At 41.9% G+C, this 20,182-nt stretch overlaps 6 protein-coding genes across 6 annotated transcripts; 5 read left to right on the top strand and 1 right to left on the bottom strand.

Annotated features, from left to right (window-relative positions):
• The first annotated feature begins 251 nt into the window (after positions 1 to 251).
• LOC135613063 (putative germin-like protein 2-1) lies at positions 252 to 1,214 on the top strand. The gene is made up of 2 exons (XM_065110013.1): positions 252 to 391; positions 480 to 1,214. Exons 1-2 carry the CDS (start codon positions 280 to 282, stop codon positions 1,019 to 1,021), a joined length of 654 nt encoding a protein of 217 aa, XP_064966085.1. The 5' UTR covers positions 252 to 279; the 3' UTR covers positions 1,022 to 1,214.
• Positions 1,215 to 2,247: 1,033 nt separating this feature from the next.
• Positions 2,248 to 3,235, top strand: LOC135613061 (putative germin-like protein 2-1). The gene is made up of 2 exons (XM_065110010.1): positions 2,248 to 2,407; positions 2,497 to 3,235. The coding sequence occupies exons 1-2, from the start codon at positions 2,296 to 2,298 to the stop codon at positions 3,048 to 3,050; spliced, it is 666 nt and encodes a 221-aa protein (XP_064966082.1). The 5' UTR covers positions 2,248 to 2,295; the 3' UTR covers positions 3,051 to 3,235.
• A 943-nt stretch (positions 3,236 to 4,178) lies between these two features.
• Positions 4,179 to 5,133, top strand: LOC135613062 (putative germin-like protein 2-1). Its single transcript, XM_065110012.1, has 2 exons — positions 4,179 to 4,339; positions 4,434 to 5,133. The coding sequence occupies exons 1-2, from the start codon at positions 4,228 to 4,230 to the stop codon at positions 4,979 to 4,981; spliced, it is 660 nt and encodes a 219-aa protein (XP_064966084.1). The 5' UTR covers positions 4,179 to 4,227; the 3' UTR covers positions 4,982 to 5,133.
• Positions 5,134 to 7,211: 2,078 nt separating this feature from the next.
• LOC135611903 (putative germin-like protein 2-1) lies at positions 7,212 to 8,170 on the top strand. The gene is made up of 2 exons (XM_065107550.1): positions 7,212 to 7,367; positions 7,462 to 8,170. Exons 1-2 carry the CDS (start codon positions 7,256 to 7,258, stop codon positions 8,016 to 8,018), a joined length of 669 nt encoding a protein of 222 aa, XP_064963622.1. The 5' UTR covers positions 7,212 to 7,255; the 3' UTR covers positions 8,019 to 8,170.
• A 2,149-nt stretch (positions 8,171 to 10,319) lies between these two features.
• LOC103986315 (tubulin beta chain) lies at positions 10,320 to 13,654 on the top strand. Its single transcript, XM_009404284.3, has 3 exons — positions 10,320 to 10,833; positions 12,098 to 12,367; positions 12,775 to 13,654. Exons 1-3 carry the CDS (start codon positions 10,440 to 10,442, stop codon positions 13,443 to 13,445), a joined length of 1,335 nt encoding a protein of 444 aa, XP_009402559.1. The 5' UTR covers positions 10,320 to 10,439; the 3' UTR covers positions 13,446 to 13,654.
• A 464-nt stretch (positions 13,655 to 14,118) lies between these two features.
• LOC135613060 (protein CHUP1, chloroplastic-like) lies at positions 14,119 to 19,210 on the bottom strand. The gene is made up of 8 exons (XM_065110009.1): positions 18,895 to 19,210; positions 17,236 to 18,048; positions 16,097 to 17,086; positions 15,866 to 15,997; positions 15,602 to 15,783; positions 15,390 to 15,501; positions 14,989 to 15,132; positions 14,119 to 14,393 (listed from the first exon to the last, which is right to left on the bottom strand). The coding sequence occupies exons 2-8, from the start codon at positions 18,010 to 18,012 to the stop codon at positions 14,313 to 14,315; spliced, it is 2,418 nt and encodes an 805-aa protein (XP_064966081.1). The 5' UTR covers positions 18,013 to 18,048; positions 18,895 to 19,210; the 3' UTR covers positions 14,119 to 14,312.
• Between the last annotated feature and the right edge of the window lie 972 nt (positions 19,211 to 20,182).

Genomic DNA, 20,182 nt, shown 5'->3' with positions numbered 1-20,182 from the left:
TGAATGCATTTACTACGTATAAGAAACTGACGGTGAAGAGGAAGCTTTTCTTAGACCTTTTCTCAAAACTGCGTCAATATCTTGATAACAACTACGTAAAAGGGGAAGTCTACAAACATTATTGTAAGCAGAAGGCAACCTAACATGTCATACTTTTCAACTCTCTCACCAAATGATGAGGAATATGTCAATGCCTGCTTCTCTATATATACCCATCTCCTCCAAGCCATTGGTATCACAACACCAATTGCAGCTTCGTCCATCCTAAAGATTACACAGATGGCAGCCAAATTGCTTCTCCTTGCTCTCCTTGCCATGGCTTCCGCTCTTGCAATGGCTTCTGATCCTAGTCCTCTTCAAGACTTCTGTGTCGCAGATAAGGACTCTAAAGGTATTCATAGTATCCAGATTAATCTCCTTCGGTGCGTTTGCTCTCCCGATGCATATTTACTGATCGAGTTTGCTTCCTCCTGTTGCAGTGCTGGTGAATGGGTTCGTCTGCAAGGACCCCAAGGTGGTGAAAGCCGAAGACTTCTTCTTCAGAGGACTCGACAAAGCTGGCGACACAGTAAACAAGGTCGGCTCCAATGTCACCGCCGTCAACGTGAACCAGCTCGTCGGACTCAACACCCTCGGCATCTCCATGGTTCGCATCGACTACGCACCCAGAGGCCTCAACGCTCCCCACACTCACCCTCGTGCCACCGAGATCCTCACCGTCATAGAAGGACAGCTCTTGGTCGGCTTCGTCACATCCAACACCGACGACGGCAACCGTCTCTTCACCAAGATGCTGAAGAAGGGTGATGTGTTTGTGTTCCCACAAGGCCTCATCCACTTCCAGTTCAACCCTGGGCACACCAAAACTATCGCCATCGGTGCTCTCAGTAGCCAAAACCCCGGAACCATCACCATCGCCAACGCTGTGTTCGGGTCGAAGCCGCCCATCTCCGACGATGTTCTGGCCAAGGCTTTCCAGGTGGACAAGAAGACCATCGACTGGCTTCAGGCTCAGTTCTAGATGGACAACAACAACTGAAGAAACACCACCACTGCAGCTTCTTCACATCCATGTTAACATTCCAATAAGCAAACACTTGGCGATCGATCGAAGTCACGCGTTTGCATGTTATTACTGTTCGTTTTCTCTGTAGTGATCGAAATAATCCTCATGTTTTCCGACTAAAAATAAATATGATGTTAAGAGTCAACAATTGAGAGCGAGATCACTGATGAGATCATTATTAATTGCGAAGCCACATTGCAGCAAATCTATTTGTTAGTGTTAAACTCGACCGACTCTGAATAATTAGGATTTACCATTTTATTGAGCTCATTATAAACTCAATTAAAGCTATTTAAAATATATTGAAATATTATGAAATGTTGATATGTGAGATGAAGATTGAAAAGATGAGGAAGATGAGCCTAACAAAAATTAAAAAGTTAGGTTATATATATATATATTCATATTATGAAGAGAAGGTTGTTAGATTAGTCCCATAGATAATAATTAAGTGAGCCTAATTACATATATTGAGTTTGGTGTGTGCTGAATTTATATTAATTTTAGTGTATGCTAATCAACAAAATCGAGTCAGACTCATTCTCGATTGTAAGAATATGTAGAACGAAGGTTTCAGTTCATGTATGGCTTCTTTTACCCACCGCATCACGTATCACATAACGATGAACACGATTTCCAATGTGATGTTGCGATGAAGAGGGAAGGTGTCAGTACTCGTATACGCGATCTATATAATGCCAGTCAACGCACACGGAACGCTTGCACTATAGAATTCGATGTTGGATGAAGTCGCTGCACGCATTGCCCTGGTCATGTTCGAAGGTGACAGAAAACGCCTTCCATTATTAGTACTTGATGTTAGATGAAGTCAAACTGAGATCATCGGTTCACTAGCACTTCTGGTGGATCCATATGCTCCACTGGTTCCATGAATTTGCTTGGCATTTGGTAGCGACCTGCCATCATCAAAACGCTGTCAATTGAATGGCATTTACTACATACAAGATATAGTCGTTGACCAAAACCAAGTGGAGAATAACTAAGCTTCTCTTGGTAGACTCTTTCTCTGCACAAGATAAGAAGCACGCAGAGTCCATAGACATTATTATTATTATAAGCAAAAGGCATACTTTTCAGCTCTCTTACCAAATGATCAAGAATGTTTCAACCCTGCCTCTCTCCCCCTCCCCCTCTCTATATATCCATCTCCTTCGTGCATTTGTATCACAACACCAATTGTAGCTTCATCCGTCCTGAAGATTACAGGGATGGCAGCCAAAATCCTCCTCATCGCTCTCCTTGCCTTGGCTTCCTCTCTCGCGATTGCTTCTGATCCTAGCCCTCTTCAAGACTTCTGCGTCGCCGATAAGAACTCCAAAGGCGAGTTTAAGGATCGAACACCGTATCTGCATGTCCACGATTTCGATTAATGCATGTTTACTGATCGAGTTTTCTTGTTGCTTCTGCAGTGCTGGTGAATGGATTCGTCTGCAAAGACCCCAAGCACGTGACAGCCGAAGACTTCTTCTTCATGGGACTCGACAAAGCTGGCAACACAGGAAACAAGCTCGGCTCCATGGTCACTGCCGTCAACGTGAACAAGCTCGTCGGACTCAACACCCTCGGCATCTCCATGGTTCGCATCGACTACGGGCCCAAAGGCCTCAACCCTCCCCACACTCACCCGCGTGCCACCGAGATCCTCACCGTCATAGAAGGACAGCTCTTGGTCGGCTTCGTCACATCCAACACCGACAACCGTCTCTTCACCAAGATGCTGAAGAAGGGCGATGTGTTTGTGTTCCCCGAGGGCCTCATCCACTTCCAGTTCAATCCCGGCAACTGCAACACTATCGCAATCGGTGCTCTCAGTAGCCAAAACCCCGGCACGATCACCATCGCTAACGCTGTGTTCGGGTCGAAGCCACCCATCTCCGACGATGTTCTGGCCAAGGCTTTCCAGGTGGACAAGAAGACCATCGACTGGCTTCAGGCTCAGTTCTGGATGGACAACAACAACTAGAAAGCTTCGTTGTTGCAAGTTGACATGACATGACATGCCTAAAATTGTGTGCTTTAAATAAGCAAACAGTGGATAACTATTTGCATTTGTTTTTGCGATAGAATATGGCTTCAATGTTATGGAAACTGTCTCTTGCTTCGTTCGAAACAATTGTTATTTCTATGCTGAGATGTCTTTTGGGTCCACTTTGAATGCACAAAATCATATGATTTCGTGTACTCTAATCTTTCGATAAAGAACAATAATAATAATAATATCATAAATTTTAGATCAACTATATGAATTTTGAGACAAGTTACAAAATATAAATCCCACATCAATTGAAGAATAACGAAATCAAGACCTTACAAGAAGCAAATGTTATTTCTATCGTAAGAGATGTATTTTTGGTTTAACAAAATCACACAGTGAATTTTAGTTGAATTGAAAAACTAAAAAAATAGTATGAATTTATTGATCTATATAGTTTTCTTTATTAGTTCAGAGCAAGAACTTTTGCTTGATTACAAATGATCTCACTTTCCCAAATGAGAGAGAGAGAGAGAGAGAGAGAGAGAGAGAGAGAGAGAGAGAGAGAGAATACTTGAATCATAATACATACATACATACATGCTATTCATACATACATACATACATACATACTTTGTACTGATAAAGAATACTTGAATCATAATACACGGCATCAGACGAAGTCAAATTGGCAACGACACACTATTGTCTTGTTCTTTGGACGCAACCTTGCTCTTGTTCTCCTGATCTCCCACATGTTTGCAGACTTCTCATCGTGCTTGGTATCTTGACGTCGTCACCAAAATCTCACCCGGTGGATTTCGGATTAGGTTGAAAAGCTCCATTATTGTGTATACAATGTGGTCATGGATTAGGTTGGCATTAAACTAAAGAACTATTTTTCTGTGGCGGCGAACGCACGCATTCAAGCAATCACTGAGACCGCGTCAAAAGACCTATTTGTTACCCTGCAACAGAGGAAGCTCGTACGAGGAGACGGCTATAGACAATATTATCGCGAGAGGAAGGCAACCTAACATGGTATACTTTTCATCTCCTTCACCTAATGATCGTGAATGTTTCAGAGCCTGCTTCTCTATATATACCCGTCTCTTCCAGGCCATTGTATCACGGCCCCAAGCAATCCCATCCATCTAAGAGATTACAGATGGCCACCGAGATGTTTCTCCTTGTTCTCCTCGCCATGGCTTCCTCTCTGGCAATGGCTTCTGATCCTAGTCAACTTCAAGACTTCTGTGTCGCAGATAAGGACTCTAAAGGTATTAATAGTATCCAGATTAAGTTCCTTCGGTGCGTTTGTTCTCCTGATGCATGTTTACCGACCGAGTTTGCTTCTTCCTTCTGCTGTTGCAGTGCTGGTGAATGGGTTCGTCTGCAAGGACCCCATGGTTGTGAAAGCCGACGACTTCTCTCTTTCTGGCCTCGACATGCCTGGCGATACCGGAAACAAGTTCGGGTTCAATGTCACGCCTGCCAACGTGATGCAGATTCCAGGACTCAACACCCTCGGCATCTCCATGGTTCGCATCGACTACATCCCCAAAGGCCTCAACCCGCCCCACACTCACCCCCGTGCCACCGAGATCCTCACCGTCATAGAGGGACAGCTCTTAGTCGGCTTCGTCACATCCAACACCGACAACCGCCTCTTCACCAAGATGCTGAAGAAGGGTGACGTGTTTGTGTTCCCTCAAGGCCTCATCCACTTCCAGTTCAACCCTGGGTACACCAACACCTTCGCCATCGGTGCTCTCAGTAGCCAAAACCCCGGCACCATCACAATCGCCGATGCTGTGTTCGGGGCGAATCCCCCCATCTCGGATGAAATCCTCGCCAAGGCTTTCCAAGTGGACAAGAAGCTTGTCGACTGGCTTCAGGCTCAGTTCGCGAAGAAAAACTAGTCGGAGGAATCAAATAAGCTGCACTCTTAGCTCCTGTGTTTTGGTGTGAATAAGCAAACAGTGGACTACCTGTTTGCATTTGCTATTGTAATGGAATTAAGCAGCCTTTCTATGTTATGAAAAGTACGTATGAAGTGTGTCATGTTTCAGAATTCTCGAGTCATCTCTATTGACGTACGATTGGTGTACTGTTGCAAATTTCATATAAACACGTCATTAAATATAATAAATAAAACTTGATTTTTAAGAAAGAAATCCATGAGTCATATTTCAATATTTAGATCATATGATAGTATTTCCCACCTGGAAGATTATAGATTATATGGAGTGCAGCATCCTCAAAAAGTGTAATATCTCATATTATATATATATGCATACTTCTTTATCCACCTTATGTTTATCCTCCCTCAGGTTCATGAACTTTATATATCTAGACAGACAACTTTACTAAAATATACCGGTAATAAGTCAATTTATGCAAATATTATGACTGAAACATGAGATATTGTATAACACGATCATAACTTCAACAAGTCATCACCAAGAATTCCCGAAATTGTGATCACAAATAGACCATAATAATATATAAACAGTGTGATGGTGAAATAGTTGAAGATGACACAGTTCACTTCGATCGTAATATACAGTATGGAACGAGGTCGAAAAACGGAGTCGGATTCTTATTGGCAACGTTGTCTTGTCTCGTGGTCGGACTTTGAGAGCTTCTTTATGGTGTTTGGTAACATGTCGTTGCCACCAAAATCTGATGACTGAAATAATCGATTAGCCTTTGTTTGATCGTTATTGAAATCTTTCTGATTGCCAGAGAGGTTGCTGAGTTGGATGGACGAAAAATGTTTATATTTATATAAATTACAAATATTAGATCGATATTTTTCTTTTTTTTATTCATCCTCGCTGGCAGAACCTTCTAGAAAAGAATTATCATCTATAAAACTTTAAAATGTTTTGTATTCATAATAATATCTTATTTACTTAATAAACTTTTTGGGAACTCGGTTGAAATGAGTTCAAAAATTCTAATTTTTTATGGATTTATGATTGAGTGTTAGATTATGTGGTCATATTTAATTAGGTAAAATGTATTATAGATATGATTGAATTCTGATTATGATTATTGATTAATAAAAAAAAAATCATATTATCGTAGGATTCCTAGTATATCTTTATGGGAGGAACTTTCCTAATATCTTAGACTCTTTGCTTTTGTTTATAAATAGATATGATCTCTAAGGGCTAAATAGAAGTATTTCATTTAGATCCGACGATGATACGCCTGTAGATCAGATAATATTTATTCCTCTAAATAACAACGAAAGGTATGCATCGTAATATTGTTTAGATCCATTATTATTTGATTTTAAATTTTGACATAAATTTTTTTTCGTATTATATATAGTATGATTATAAATTTTATGCTAACAATGTGATGTTCATATGTTAATTTTACTTTAGATATTTAATTAAAAAAAATATTTTATCTCACTTAACCTCATTGATTTTTATCACGAATATAGTTGATTTTATCTAAATCGTACAATATTCTTGTACATCTATATACAAAAAGTTAGTATTTTCAAAACCTCTTATGATCTCTTAATAACTTAACGTAGAGACAACTATCAACATGCTTACTATTCTTGGACAGCATTATATCAACTTATAATCTCTTAAGAACTTACGTATTTACATACTTCATTGCAACATGCACGCGACGTCTCAGTGTGATGAAAATAGTCGGAGATGACATAGAACACCTTAATTATAATACACGGTATCAGCCGTAGCAGTACACAAAGACCCGACAAGGTCAAATTGGTAATCGCATCTTTGGCTTCTTGTTCTTTCTACCTGTCCTTAGCTTGTTCAGTTCATCTGCCACACCTTTGCTGACTTCTCCTCTTGTTTGGTAGCGTAAGGTCGTCACCAAAATCTCACGTGGTGGATTATGCTGTCGAACGTAAGAGTCCATTTTACGCTACAGCATGATCTAACTAAAAGCTCCATCATTATATATATACGTATCAAATGGTCATGGATTAGGTTATTGAGACACGTCAACAAATTTAATGGTTACTGTGCATCATATGGATCTCGTACGAGGTGGAAGAAAGCAACCTAACATGGTATACTTTTCATCTCCTTCACCTAATGATCATGAATGTTTCAGAGCCTGCTTCTCTATATATACCCGTCTCTTCCAGGCCATTGTATCACGGCACCAGGTAATCCCATCCATCTAAGAGATTACAGATGGCCGCCGAAATGTTTCTCCTTGTTCTCCTCGCCATGGCTTCCTCTCTTGCAATGGCTTCTGATCCTAGCCAACTTCAAGACTTCTGTGTCGCAGATATGGAGTCTAAAGGTATTCATAGTATCCAGATTAATTTCCTTCGGTGCGTTTGTTCTCCTGATGCATGTTTACCGACCGAGTTTGCTTCTTCCTTCTGCTGTTGCAGTGCGGGTGAATGGATTCGTCTGCAAGGACCCCATGGTTGTGAAAGCCGACGACTTCTCTCTTTCTGGCCTCGACATGCCCGGCGATACAAGAAACAACAAGTTGGGGTTCAATGTCACGCCTGCCAACGTGATCCAGATTCCAGGGCTCAACACCCTCGGCATCTCCATGGTTCGCATCGACTACATCCCCAATGGCCTCAACCCGCCCCACACTCACCCCCGTGCTACCGAGATCCTCACCGTCATAGAGGGACAGCTCTTGGTCGGCTTCGTCACATCCAACACCGACGACGGCAACCGTCTCTTCACCAAGATGCTGAAGAAGGGTGATGTGTTCGTGTTCCCTCAAGGCCTCATCCACTTCCAGTTCAACCCTGGGCACACCAACACCTTCGCCATCGGTGCTCTCAGCAGCCAAAACCCTGGCACCATCACCATCGCCGATGCTGTGTTCGGATCGAATCCCCCCATCTCGGATGAAATCCTCGCCAAGGCTTTCCAAGTGGACAAGAAGACCGTCGACTGGCTTCAGGCTCAGTTCGCGAAGAAAAACTAGTCGGAGGAATCAAATAAGCTGCACTCTTAGCTCCTGTGTTTTGGTGTCAATAAGCAAACAGTGGACTACCTGTTTGCATTTGCTATTGTAATGGAATCAAGCAGCCTTTCTATGTTATGAAAAGCAAGTATGAAGTGCGTCATGTTTCAGAATTCGTGAGTATCTTTATTAGCGTATTATTGCGTAGTTGATAGGCTTTACGAATTAACTATCTCCCACCGGAAGATCATAGCATAGAGTGCAATATTCCATATTATATGCATGCTTTTATCCACGTTATCTCTATCCTCTTTGAGCTTCGCCAACTTTATATATTCATGTGGATTTATTTACTAAAATACATCAATTATAAGTTAATTTACGCAACAATCATAATACCAAAAAAATCCCGAAATAACTTAGGAAAGTTATTACCTCGAGTTGTAGGACAAACAAGGTTGTATAACGAGGGATGAGATTTCAGAGATCAACTGTTCATAATCTGATATACAAATAGTCCCATTACGAGTATGTTCTTTTCATACCCATCTCCGACATCTTTGCGAAACTTCCCACGACTTTGGTAGCGTTATGTCATCCTAGAAATCTAGCTTGGACTATTTTGTTCATTCAATGGATCCACCACTTGCGTTCATTTACTTCTTCAGCGTGCCCTAATGAAGAGCTCGGTCATTGCTGACGATACATATATTAACGTTGACGAGATCAAGTGGACACTATGCAATCTTGGAGAACTGGGTGTGGATTTGGTTGGCCATACTGAGTCGGATAGTGAGTCTTTTTGTGTTAAGCAAGGAAGGCAAGCAATCACTGCGACTCTGTCAAAAAGCTTCATGCCCAGCAAGCAGATGGCACCCAACACGTTATACATTTCAACTCTTTCACCTAATGATCAAGAACGTCTCGGAGCCTACTGCTTCTCCATGTGTATCATTCTCCTTCAACCATTTGTATCACAGCACCAAGCAACTTCATCCACCCTAAAGCCTACGGATGGCTGCCAAAATCCTTCTCATTGCTCTCCTTGCCTTGGCTGCCTCTCATGCATTGGCTTCTGATCCTAGTCCTCTTCGAGACTTCTGCGTCGCTGATATGAACTCCAAAGCCGTTGAGAAAAATTATTATAGTGAAATGTTTTTTTATCAAAATATCAATTTATTATCGAAAGCAAATATTAATTAGAGCAACATAAACAGTAGAATAATAAATCAATTACAAAATAAGACATCGAATATTTTACGTGAAAAATTCAATCCAGAAAAAATCATAAGATCGAAGTCTACTTCAAACTTCCATCGTCGCTGATAATAATAATATCAAAAACACATATCTTGGTTCAATAATAACATATCATCAAATGTATTTCATGAAAGAAAAATTTTAAGTCTCACCAAGTAAATATAGCAGAAAAGTATCTCAAAGAGGATAAACTGTATATCGACATCATTAAACTTATAGATTTTTCATATAAAATTTAGACTAAAATCGATGAAGTTTAACTGATTGATTGTCTAACAAAAACCTCAAAATTATATATTTTTATTTTTTTAATAAATCAGATTTGGACTGAATGCCCAAATCAACCGTCCAAGCCCACCTATGGGCTGAGCCCAACAAAAGGTACCATGCTTCATCAACCTTATTCGATGATGATAATATTTGCCATTTGGAGCTTTCCAAGTGGACAAGAAGACCGTCGACTGGCTTCAAGCTCAGTTCTAAATTGGGCACCAACAATTGAAGAAGCAACATCACTGCAGCTTCTTCACATCCATGTTAACACTCCAATAAGCAAACAATTGCAGTCAGCTGTTTGCATGTTGTTTTCCCTACAGTGAAACAATAATACTCTTTGATCTTATGCTACTAAATGAAGTACGTCTGTCACTCACTGCCTCTTTCAATCAAATTGTATTGATAGAATACGAAAACGAGTTATATTTTTGTCGGCATATGCAATTTTGCCTTTAATTATTTTAGCTTAACTTAACCATGGTTTGCGATCGCCTTCCTCTCCGGCACGCCCGCGCCCTATCATTGTGCTGTGACGGGCACATCTGGGCTTATCTATACCGTCGAATTAGTATCCTAGGCGGGAGCGTCCTTACAATTAGTCTCCGCGGCACCGAAACGACTCTCGTTCTGGTCACCGCGACGCTCCATCTAAATTTTGAATGGACGGCGGAGGCTGTGGAGGACCATGATCATCGGTTGATCGCTACATTTACAGCGTGCGGTAAGATTCTTGCTGGTGTGGAGATCTTAGAGTCCCCACTATAAAAGGCTGCTCCGGATCTCAAATCTTGAGCTGCCGCTTTCTCCGCCTTCAATTGCTCCCCTCCTCTGCTTCTGATCTCTCGTTCTCTCCCCGGCGATCCGGATCCCTAGCCCTATCGAGCGCTCCGGCCAGCGGCGGCGAAGATGAGGGAGATCCTCCACGTCCAGGGCGGGCAGTGCGGGAACCAGATCGGGGCCAAGTTCTGGGAGGTGATCTGCGACGAGCACGGCATCGACGGCACCGGGAAGTACACTGGTGACTCCGAACTCCAGCTGGAAAGGATCAATGTCTACTATAACGAGGCCAGCGGCGGACGCTACGTTCCTCGCGCTGTGCTCATGGATCTCGAGCCTGGGACCATGGACTCTGTCAGATCCGGGCCCATCGGCCAGATCTTCAGGCCTGACAACTTCGTATTCGGCCAGTCCGGCGCCGGGAACAATTGGGCCAAGGGGCACTACACCGAGGGCGCCGAGCTCATCGACTCGGTCCTCGACGTGGTCAGGAAGGAAGCCGAGAACTGCGACTGCTTGCAGGGTATTCATCTTTCTTTCGTTCTTCTTTCGAAGTCGGTATGTTTTTTTTGTAGATCTTATGTTATTTCGGTGGGAACTTCTAATTGAGTGTCGGTTAGTGCGTATGGATATCCATAAGTCTTTCAGATCTCTTATAAGCATGGACGAAGTTTTGTCCTTTTTTGGTTATTTTATTGGCTTACGTCTTTTTGCATGAGATCTGGGTATATTAAGGGTTCCTGATAAAGTAATCTCGGGATCTTTGGTCTGCAATTTTTTTTTCCGTTAATCTAGAGGGCTTCGATCTAACAAATGAATATATACTCTTTGATTATATTGCTGCTCTACACATGTACTACTGCATTTTTGTTGTTTTTTTGGTCTTCCATTATCAATGTAGCCTGCAGAATTTATTGATTTTGACAAGAAATCTGAAGTCTCAACAGATCTTTCCATTTATAATATTTAGAAATTGGAATGACATTATTAATCAAGCCTGTGAATATGGTACATCAAGCTTTTAATTGACCTGTTCTTGTGATTTTTGTTCAAACGATAAGAGTGAACTGGTGTTTTGTAATTATGACCTATCCAAGTTAGGACCTGTCAAGATAAGTGAAATGGAATTTACAAGACTTGATTTTTCTCTCTTTTCTAATTTCTTGGTTTAGCCTATTGGGTTATCTAGGACTTCATGCTTGACGGAAATTGAATTTTCAGCTATAAGTACTTGGCCATGTAAAAGGCTGGAGTCCGCTGTTTACATGTCTAAATACTGTTATATGTTCGATTGGGAATGGAATTTACCAGTGGCACCTGTTCATTTGCTTCTCTAGCTTTGATCAACTTCAAACAAATCAAAGATATTTCGATCCGCATATACCATGGAGAAATATAGAATTTGTGCTGTCTAAAGAGTACCTCTATGAACTCTGCTGTCGGTCAATTCTTACAGAGTGGATAAGTTCTTATGGATGTTGATTGGTAAAATTTGACTTTTGGTCTCCTAAGCGGTACAGAAGAAAAGTTATGAATGGCTCCCAAAGTTTCTCAGTCATGATGCTGAGAACTCGGTCCCCTCTTGTATAGATTTTTGTTGATATCAGCTGCAGAAAAAATTACAGTGGCTTCTCTGTCTAATAAATTCTGGTCTTCATTTGCAAGCATATGTCAGATTTTATTTGTCTTTTGCCCCTTCTTGTTTATGTGGTGTTCTATGTACCTAATGCTGCAAGCAAAACTGCGACCCTGCTGTTTAATCTTTAAACTATTTTGTTGCTCTGCAGGCTTCCAAGTGTGCCACTCATTGGGAGGAGGGACTGGATCTGGCATGGGCACCCTTCTTATCTCTAAGATCAGGGAGGAATACCCAGATAGAATGATGCTCACATTCTCTGTATTCCCATCACCAAAGGTGTCTGATACAGTTGTGGAGCCATACAACGCTACCCTCTCAGTTCATCAGCTTGTTGAGAATGCTGACGAGTGTATGGTCCTTGACAATGAAGCATTGTACGATATCTGCTTTCGCACTCTGAAGCTTGCAAATCCTACTTGTGAGTACTATCTGCATATCCATGTATTCTCTTTTATGCTATTTAAAGAATCATTTTTTAAAATTTGTCTAAATTAAGAAGATGGGGATGTCCTGAGGCGCTTCTTTGTTTTTACTAAAATTAAATATGTAATGCCTTGCTACAAGAATAACCGTAGTTGCTTATCTTTTCCATGCCTCTTTTACATTTTTTATTACCTTTTTCTTCTTTCGTGTCTTTCTGGGAGCAATCAGTCATCTTGTGCTTCAACATGCCTTTTCTTTGTTTACAAGTACAACATTCCTATGTAAATGCAGTTCAAGTTTTCCATTTTGTTGGCCTAGATTTTTTATACACTTTATTAAGTTCAAAATACATTTGCAATTTGCATTGTTTCTTTGACATTGCTGATCCTTTTCATGTTTCAGTTGGTGATCTTAATCACCTGATCTCTGCTACAATGAGTGGTGTAACATGCTGCCTTCGATTCCCTGGGCAGCTTAATTCCGACCTCCGGAAGCTTGCTGTAAATCTCATCCCTTTTCCCCGCCTCCACTTCTTTATGGTAGGGTTTGCACCCTTGACCTCCAGGGGCTCACAGCAGTACCGGGCCCTCACAGTTCCTGAATTGACCCAGCAAATGTGGGATGCCAAGAACATGATGTGTGCTGCTGATCCCCGTCATGGCCGGTACTTAACTGCCTCTGCCATGTTCCGTGGGAAGATGAGCACGAAGGAAGTTGATGAGCAGATGCTCAATGTTCAGAATAAGAACTCTTCCTACTTCGTGGAGTGGATACCAAACAATGTCAAGTCGAGTGTGTGTGACATTCCACCTAAGGGGCTGAAGATGGCTTCCACTTTCATCGGGAACTCAACGTCCATCCAGGAGATGTTCAGAAGGGTCAGCGAGCAGTTCACAGCCATGTTCCGGAGGAAGGCTTTCTTGCATTGGTACACTGGAGAGGGCATGGACGAGATGGAGTTTACAGAGGCCGAGAGCAATATGAATGATCTGGTGGCGGAGTACCAACAGTACCAAGATGCAACAGCAGACGATGAAGAATACGAGGAAGAGGAAGAGGAGATGGCAGAGTGATCCTAAGAAACGTTGCATTTGGTTTGTACTAGTAGACCCAGTTCTATGTTTGTATGGTTGTCTTCCCCTTTTTCTCATCGATGTGATGATATGTTGGGATATGCAGTGCCTCGACGTGTTTGTGTTGTACTCTTATCTGGTTTTTTCTTGTCTGCACCTGACTTTTCTTAGCACGCGGAAATTAAAAGTTGAGAATGTTGTATGTGTAAGGTTGTTCAAGATATTTTTGTGGTGAAAACAAAAATCTCTCGAGGTGTTTCTTGTACGAAGATCGAATTCGGAAGATGCTTTTTGATGACAGTCAGGTCGAATGCTATCCTCCTCTATCGTCTGACCAACGGTCTAACGATAGAGGAGGGTAGCATTGGCCAAGCATGAGTGTGGAGGATGAGGATAGACTAACCTAAGAGTGAGAGGAGCGGGCATCACTAGGGTTCAGATGACAAAAGAGGAATTGGAACCGAACCGAACGGTTCCTCAGTTCGAAACCGTTGACCAGTTTCAATTCTAGTTTTGACTGATTCGGTTTCGAATTCGATGGTCAGAAACCTTCGTCTCTTCGATCCATAGCTGTAGCAATTAGCAAATTGCAGTTGCAAACATCATCGGAACAGCTGACACTGCCACAAAACGATTCAACTACCCAAGAAAACACAAAAGGTAGTCTCACAACGTTTGGTTAGCGTTCCTTTGTGACAGTCACAACCAAGCATGCACACACCCTGCAGCGTTTGTGGTTTCCACTGCAGTGGTTTCACAACATGTACAAAAAAAAGCATTACAAGAACAAGCATGGCGAGCACTACTGCAACGTGTTCACATCGATCGTATGTTGCTTACCGAGATAGTAAGCTTCTGTTTCTTTTCCTATGCCTTGTTTCTAACGTATGCGAGGTTCTGCAGCTCCTCAAATGCATCCATCGTCTCTGCATCGAACCCTCCGGCAAACTGCGATGCAGACACTTAACCTCAGCATATAATCATCAAAAACATGATATTTTCATTGTGAACAAGTCAAATGTCCCCTTGTTTTGATATTTCATGCCCTTCTAAGATTGTAATCGAAAAGGGTTTCTTTATATTTTCTCAGTTTGGCCACTGAAACTTTGTCCAAGGTAACAATCCATGAACAAAATAAATCAATTGTTTGAGGAGGTACCCAAAAATTTCTACATCCTTATCAACCGTATCGAATAGGCATTGTCAAGAACACAGTATAAAGAGGAGAGCCAGAGCCAAAGTTCTTAACTAGGAAGTAGTAGAAACCCCAAAACCAGACTTACATTCTACAATGAAATATTTTTTGACCATCAACCATTTATTTACCATGTTATTGTAAGTAAATTCTGTTCTCCACAATTTACTCAAGCATAATGTTATTGGCAATGATGTTTATGCAGGTTGAATTGTTTGGTTTATTTACTGAACAAAAATAGAAATGACAACCTACAATAATTATAGCATTAAAAATTCTGAAAGCCACCAAGAACAAATCTATTGAGAAAACATTGGTTTCTATACTCCATCGGTTATCTTCACATACCTGATGAATTCTGAAAGCAAATCTCACTCCCTGAAGAAGCATATACTCCAAAGCGGGATCTTTGTTGGAGACTCCCATCGTCTGGAGTTCTGTTGCTACTCTTTTCATATACATCTTAGCCAACTTTACCGATCCGAATTTTATCTGCAACCATCCAACTGAAGGAATCACTAGGAAGCAAGTTAAGATTAAACATTCGAATACATTCCAGTCCTTTCATTTTAACAAAGAAATGGCTGCATAAACCAAATGTTGCCAAGAAGGTTTAAAATGAATGAAAAGTTTGCGATTGCAGTAGTACAGCTCATTGGATGAACAAAGACAAGACCTCATCTTTAGAATAAGTAGCCTTCGATTAATTTATTATGTATAGCCATTGATGATGTGCTGAGAATTTGTACCTTGCTAATGATACCACAATCCAGCATCCAATCTGTCGGTATCTGGAATTCCTTGCAATGGCGTATCATCACATCTCTTGTGCGAAAAAGATTATAAATGTTTCGCTCCATCCTTTTTTTCCATGAGAAAATGAATCAGATCGGTGTCAATTACACAATAAACATGGATTTTAAAGAGTAATGTGATTCAAGAAAGCACTAAATGGTCTTACTTTTCAGATAATGCAACCATTTTCTTCAATGCAACATCACAAGGTAGACGAGGATCGTCCTTATAATTTGTAACTTCAGACTCCAGTTTCTTCATATCACGATATCCGAAAGCTGCTTCTCGCAGAGTGTCAGCTTTCTTCTCAGGCCAATCAAAGTGCTTCAACACTGCCCGCTCATCAACCTTCGAAAAATAAAGGCAAATTGATTTAGAGGTTCTTCAAAACTGCCAGGCTACAAAGGAAGTGTTGATCAAGCATGCTCACAAGAAAGCACAATTCGTCATCAAGCCACTTCACGAATGCAACAACATCTTCAATGTCATGATATGCAGCATCGTTAACCTCCTTTATCAGGGACTTCACGAATTCACCTTGTGTTTCGACATCTGCCTTTATCTGGTTGCAGAAGAAAGAGGAGAAGAAGATAAATATTATGCTTCAAATGTACTAAAAACACTTAGTTCGGAAATAATAGTGATCGGTTGTGTCTCATACGGCAAGCAGATGGGAGGATCGGTTCTCTATTTCACCAATCATGCTGCTGCGGACATTTGCAACGTTAAGGACATCACAAATTCCTCCACCAGAAGGATCCTTCTTTGAGTCTCTTCTCATGAGTGAATGGTACAATTCTGCCACCTGTGGGGCTCTCTGCACCAACCCTGTCTTTCTTGTGGAGGACTTTCGAAAAGCAGGCGGCGGTGGTGGTGGTGGAGGCGGCGGCGGCAGTGGAACTGTCCCATCTGCCTTTGTTACATTAGGAACCGAATTGGAAGGCCTTGGAGGAGGCTTGGGAATTCGGAGTGCACGTTTTTCCACATCCAAAGATGCAACCTTGAAACTTTCTGGTTTGCTTGCAGAGAATCTTGGACTTTGAGTGCCGAGCAGATCATATTTTTGTACAAGAAGCAAGTGCTTATCCCTTGTTGGATGACAATCTCCAGGAGTAAATGTTTCATCATGTAATTCCTTGGAAGAAACAAAACTATCAGATTGTCTTCTCTTGTTAATTGCAATGTCTTCTACCGTTCTCTTCGGTCCGCTGATAGAGTGTCTTCGTGAGGGGCTTCTCCCTTCCTTGGCCTCTATCCAGTCTTTATCCAACAGTGTTTCACAATCTATATGTTGGTATTCTTCATTGTTTTCAGACCATTTCACAAGCTTTTTGATGAGGCCTGCTCGGTTAGAATTACATACTTCGAGAGGTGCAGATTTGTCTGAGTTGTCGTCTTGATCAGCTGTTGTCATGATGACTCTGTCACAGCTCTTGCTGTCAAACTGATCATCTAAATCCGAGATCTTACTGAGTGATTTGTCTGAGTTGCTGAGTTCGTGGCGCAAGCATGAATTGACCCAACGAAGGTAAGCAAGTTCCTCAACTTCATTGAGCCTACTCATCTGCAGACCTTCGACTTGTTTGCTCAGGCACTCATTTGTGTGCTTTAACAGTAATGCTTCAGCTTGAACCTTCGCCAGTACATCACTCTGCATGCATTACATAGAGAGAGAGAGAGAGAGAGAGAGAGAGAGAGAGAGAGAGAGAGTGTGAGGGAGAGGGAGGGAAACTAAGATCAGTATTCTTGAAAGAGATAGAGCTCATAACATTAACATGAAAGAATTACTAGTTATAGTACCTCAGTAACCTTTGCGAGAGCAGCAAGTTGGGATTCAGCAGAGGAAAGCCTAAATGCTAGATTTCGCTTCTGAAACTGGAGCTCCTTGTTCAGCCGGCGCAGCTCAAGAACCTCGATCTCTAAATTCTTGTATGATGGCTTCTGTATCTGTGCACATGAATCAGCTCCTTGGGAGTTTTGCAGGCTCGAAGTCAAAGAGGCCAATTGTTCCGAAAGGTTCGTTTTTTCAGCTTCCAATGAACCGACTCTCGATGTGAGCTTCTCAATTTCGATTCTCTTTGAGTCAACTTCTTTCTCAAGCTCCAGAGCTCTTGGGTTTTCCTTGTACTGAAGCAGCTCAGACTGCAATGTCGATTCTCTGTCTTTAGCCTCTCGAAGGAGTTCTCTCAAGTGATCCAGCTCCAGAAATAGGTCATGAGAAGCAGCGGATGTAATCCGATGGGAATCAATCACATGAGGATGAACTTGAGCAGCATTAGCTGAGCATGGCAAGTCACCTACAAGAGATCGTCTAACCCGAGAATGGTATGGCACAGAGTGGCTCTTCTGACTTGAGATATCTGAGCTAGCAATAGATTGCTTCTTGTTGGCAATTGACGTCTGCTGTTTGGATTTCTTATCTGTGGTGAAGCCTTTGACAAAGTGGGATCCCCACGACGAAGAAGACTTCGGCTTTACAGGATTCCCACTGGATTTAGTGTTGGTGCTCATAATTTGATTATGGTCAGAGCACTTGGCAAACTTTGTTCGGGCATTGGACGAAATATCTTCTCTCATTTTGAATCCAGCACGAGCCCAGCAAGCTAAAATTCACTGGCACAATTATTCATGATTTAGCAAAGATGAACAATATCCTGAAAAATCTAACAAAAAAGAAGAAAGAATAATTTCCTGAGAACACGATCATGCATCGCTTCTATCGAAAAGCTTCCTGTACTTGAACAATTGCATAAGCCAGGACTCGGTGAGTTACGAACAACAATAAAGAATCCGATTTTACTCATATAGCATGATGGTTCCAGTCATAGTTATCAAGAAGAATCCGACTCAAAAGGATTCATATGATGGCATGAAATCAATTCCTACTTGGGGAACAAAGAAATTGCAACCAAGAGAAACTGAAGGTTGGTTAATTGTATGTGCTGATAGCCATCAAGAAAAGGTTTTCTCCATATGAATAATTCATCATCTACTATCTTAAAGATAACGAGACACAAATATATTACTGTATGAAAATGATGGAGAAGCAAGTTGTTCGCTTTCCATGCCTTGTAATTCAACCTAGTCAAGTTGCTAAGCGTTGATGGGTCTTCACATCATAACAAGCAAGAAAGAGACTAAAGAAGAAGAAGAGAAACTAAAAGAAACAGGCAATGACATTTCTTGAAGAAGTGGGAAAAGCCCATACATGAAATTAAAACATACCAAAATCCCAAATTAACGCTGTAGGAACTTTCTACTCTGCAAAAGCCCACAGCCATCACAAAGGAACTAAATTGATCATTCTACTACCCGAACAAAAACTTTTAGGTCGGTGACACAGGCAAAAACATCAACTACAAATCCCATTTGGAGGAAACATCATAAAGCTCCAACCTTGACGCTTTTCAAGAACCAGGACGAAACCTAAATCCCCAAACCGGGCAGAGAAAGACGTACCTTAGCTATATGCAAGCTCCATGTCGCGAAGAAAGATCGGGTCGCCACGATCTTGCGACCGGGAATCGGGGTTCGATCGAGGGGGCCTTCTCGAGAATCGGGAGTCTGCTGCAGCTCCAGAACAACCCCGAAGGAACCCCCGACGAGCGGAGCGGGCTTAAGACCTTTCGCCGCCACAAAGCGTTGGTCTCCGATCCCTGTCCTGATTTATAGCTCTCTTCATCTTTGGAGCGGATTTCACGACACGATGCGCCGAGCTCGAGGGTTCTGTCCGCTCCTTCGTTGGGAACGGCGAGAGGGTAAGGAGGGAGGCGAGGAAAGCTGAGTACGGGAAGAGTTCGCTTTTTGAGGTCGTTTGAAAGTTTGAAATTTGAAACGATACAAGTAGCCGTAGGGAACGTAAGCGGGTCCGATTCGACTTAACCCGAACCCCATGTAAGATGAGAATTTCCGGACCCGACCGGTCCCGAATCCGATAAGAGCATGAGCGGATCAAACTTTGCAGCACATTTTAATTGGATTCGGATTCATTGACTTCGGTCATGTCGAATTTGCCCGATTTGATTTGAAATTGGTGCACCCATTGCGATCCTCATCTTCTACCAATGAACATAATTCAGCATCATTGCCAAGAAAGGGATCATCCGAATTCAGACACAGCCATCAGCATCATCATCCACTGATGAGACGATGAGTGGATGGCATGAAGCACAGGTCAAGTCTCGACTATTCTTGCAATGGAAAAGCTTGCCCGATTGACTTGACCTCAATCGAACATGGAGCGAAGGAGATAACTCCGGAGCAGCGGCACAAGCATGGACGCGCGGAGGTCAGCCGGCATCTTTACACACTCTCTCTTCTTGCTTTCTCTTTGGGTTCTTTGTGTGACCTTTCCATCAGGAGAGAAGGTGTGCCTTCAATTTGAGCTAGAAATTACTATTGTTCTACATTTGATTGCTTATTCCTTTCGCAGTTCGTTTTATCTTAGGATCACCTTCCTAACACAGATCTGCACATGTAAGTTTGAAAGATTTCTGTAAACTTTCCCTTCTGTTTGATGTACTGTGAGCAATCAAGAAAGCAAGAACACAAACAAGAAGAATAGAGTATATATTGATGGTAAGAAGAAAAAATATCATTTATATATCATGTATGTTGTGGGGTTTTGCCATCAGGATGTCTGAGACACCCTTGTGGCAGCTCTGGCACAGATGAGGTGGCTTTGAAATGATCTTTGTGTGGCTTCGATCGTTCTGAGATGGTCTTAAGGTTGGGCCGAGAAGGATCT

The sequence above is a fragment of the Musa acuminata genome, chromosome BXJ2-5 (genome assembly GCF_036884655.1).
Source record: "Musa acuminata AAA Group cultivar baxijiao chromosome BXJ2-5, Cavendish_Baxijiao_AAA, whole genome shotgun sequence".
Lineage (NCBI taxonomy): Eukaryota > Viridiplantae > Streptophyta > Magnoliopsida > Zingiberales > Musaceae > Musa > Musa acuminata.
This window is presented reverse-complemented; position numbering and strand designations above follow the sequence as displayed.

Bases quoted from the DNA above. Each gene is read 5' to 3' on its own strand.
- LOC135613063 (XM_065110013.1), top strand. From the start codon at position 280: ATGGCAGCCAAATTGCTTCTCCTTGCTCTCCTTGCCATGGCTTCCGCT. The intron at 392-479 runs GTATTCATAGTA...CTCCTGTTGCAG, and splicing joins CGCAGATAAGGACTCTAAAG to TGCTGGTGAATGGGTTCGTC.
- LOC135613061 (XM_065110010.1), top strand. From the start codon at position 2,296: ATGGCAGCCAAAATCCTCCTCATCGCTCTCCTTGCCTTGGCTTCCTCT. The intron at 2,408-2,496 runs GCGAGTTTAAGG...TTGCTTCTGCAG, and splicing joins CGCCGATAAGAACTCCAAAG to TGCTGGTGAATGGATTCGTC.
- LOC135613062 (XM_065110012.1), top strand. From the start codon at position 4,228: ATGGCCACCGAGATGTTTCTCCTTGTTCTCCTCGCCATGGCTTCCTCT. The intron at 4,340-4,433 runs GTATTAATAGTA...CTGCTGTTGCAG, and splicing joins CGCAGATAAGGACTCTAAAG to TGCTGGTGAATGGGTTCGTC.
- LOC135611903 (XM_065107550.1), top strand. From the start codon at position 7,256: ATGGCCGCCGAAATGTTTCTCCTTGTTCTCCTCGCCATGGCTTCCTCT. The intron at 7,368-7,461 runs GTATTCATAGTA...CTGCTGTTGCAG, and splicing joins CGCAGATATGGAGTCTAAAG to TGCGGGTGAATGGATTCGTC.
- LOC103986315 (XM_009404284.3), top strand. From the start codon at position 10,440: ATGAGGGAGATCCTCCACGTCCAGGGCGGGCAGTGCGGGAACCAGATC. The intron at 10,834-12,097 runs GTATTCATCTTT...GTTGCTCTGCAG, and splicing joins GAACTGCGACTGCTTGCAGG to GCTTCCAAGTGTGCCACTCA. The intron at 12,368-12,774 runs GTGAGTACTATC...TTCATGTTTCAG, and splicing joins GAAGCTTGCAAATCCTACTT to TTGGTGATCTTAATCACCTG.
- LOC135613060 (XM_065110009.1), bottom strand. From the start codon at position 18,012: ATGAGAGAAGATATTTCGTCCAATGCCCGAACAAAGTTTGCCAAGTGC. The intron at 17,087-17,235 runs GTACTATAACTA...TAATGCATGCAG, and splicing joins CTCTCGCAAAGGTTACTGAG to AGTGATGTACTGGCGAAGGT. The intron at 15,998-16,096 runs GTATGAGACACA...TTCTGCAACCAG, and splicing joins GATCCTCCCATCTGCTTGCC to ATAAAGGCAGATGTCGAAAC.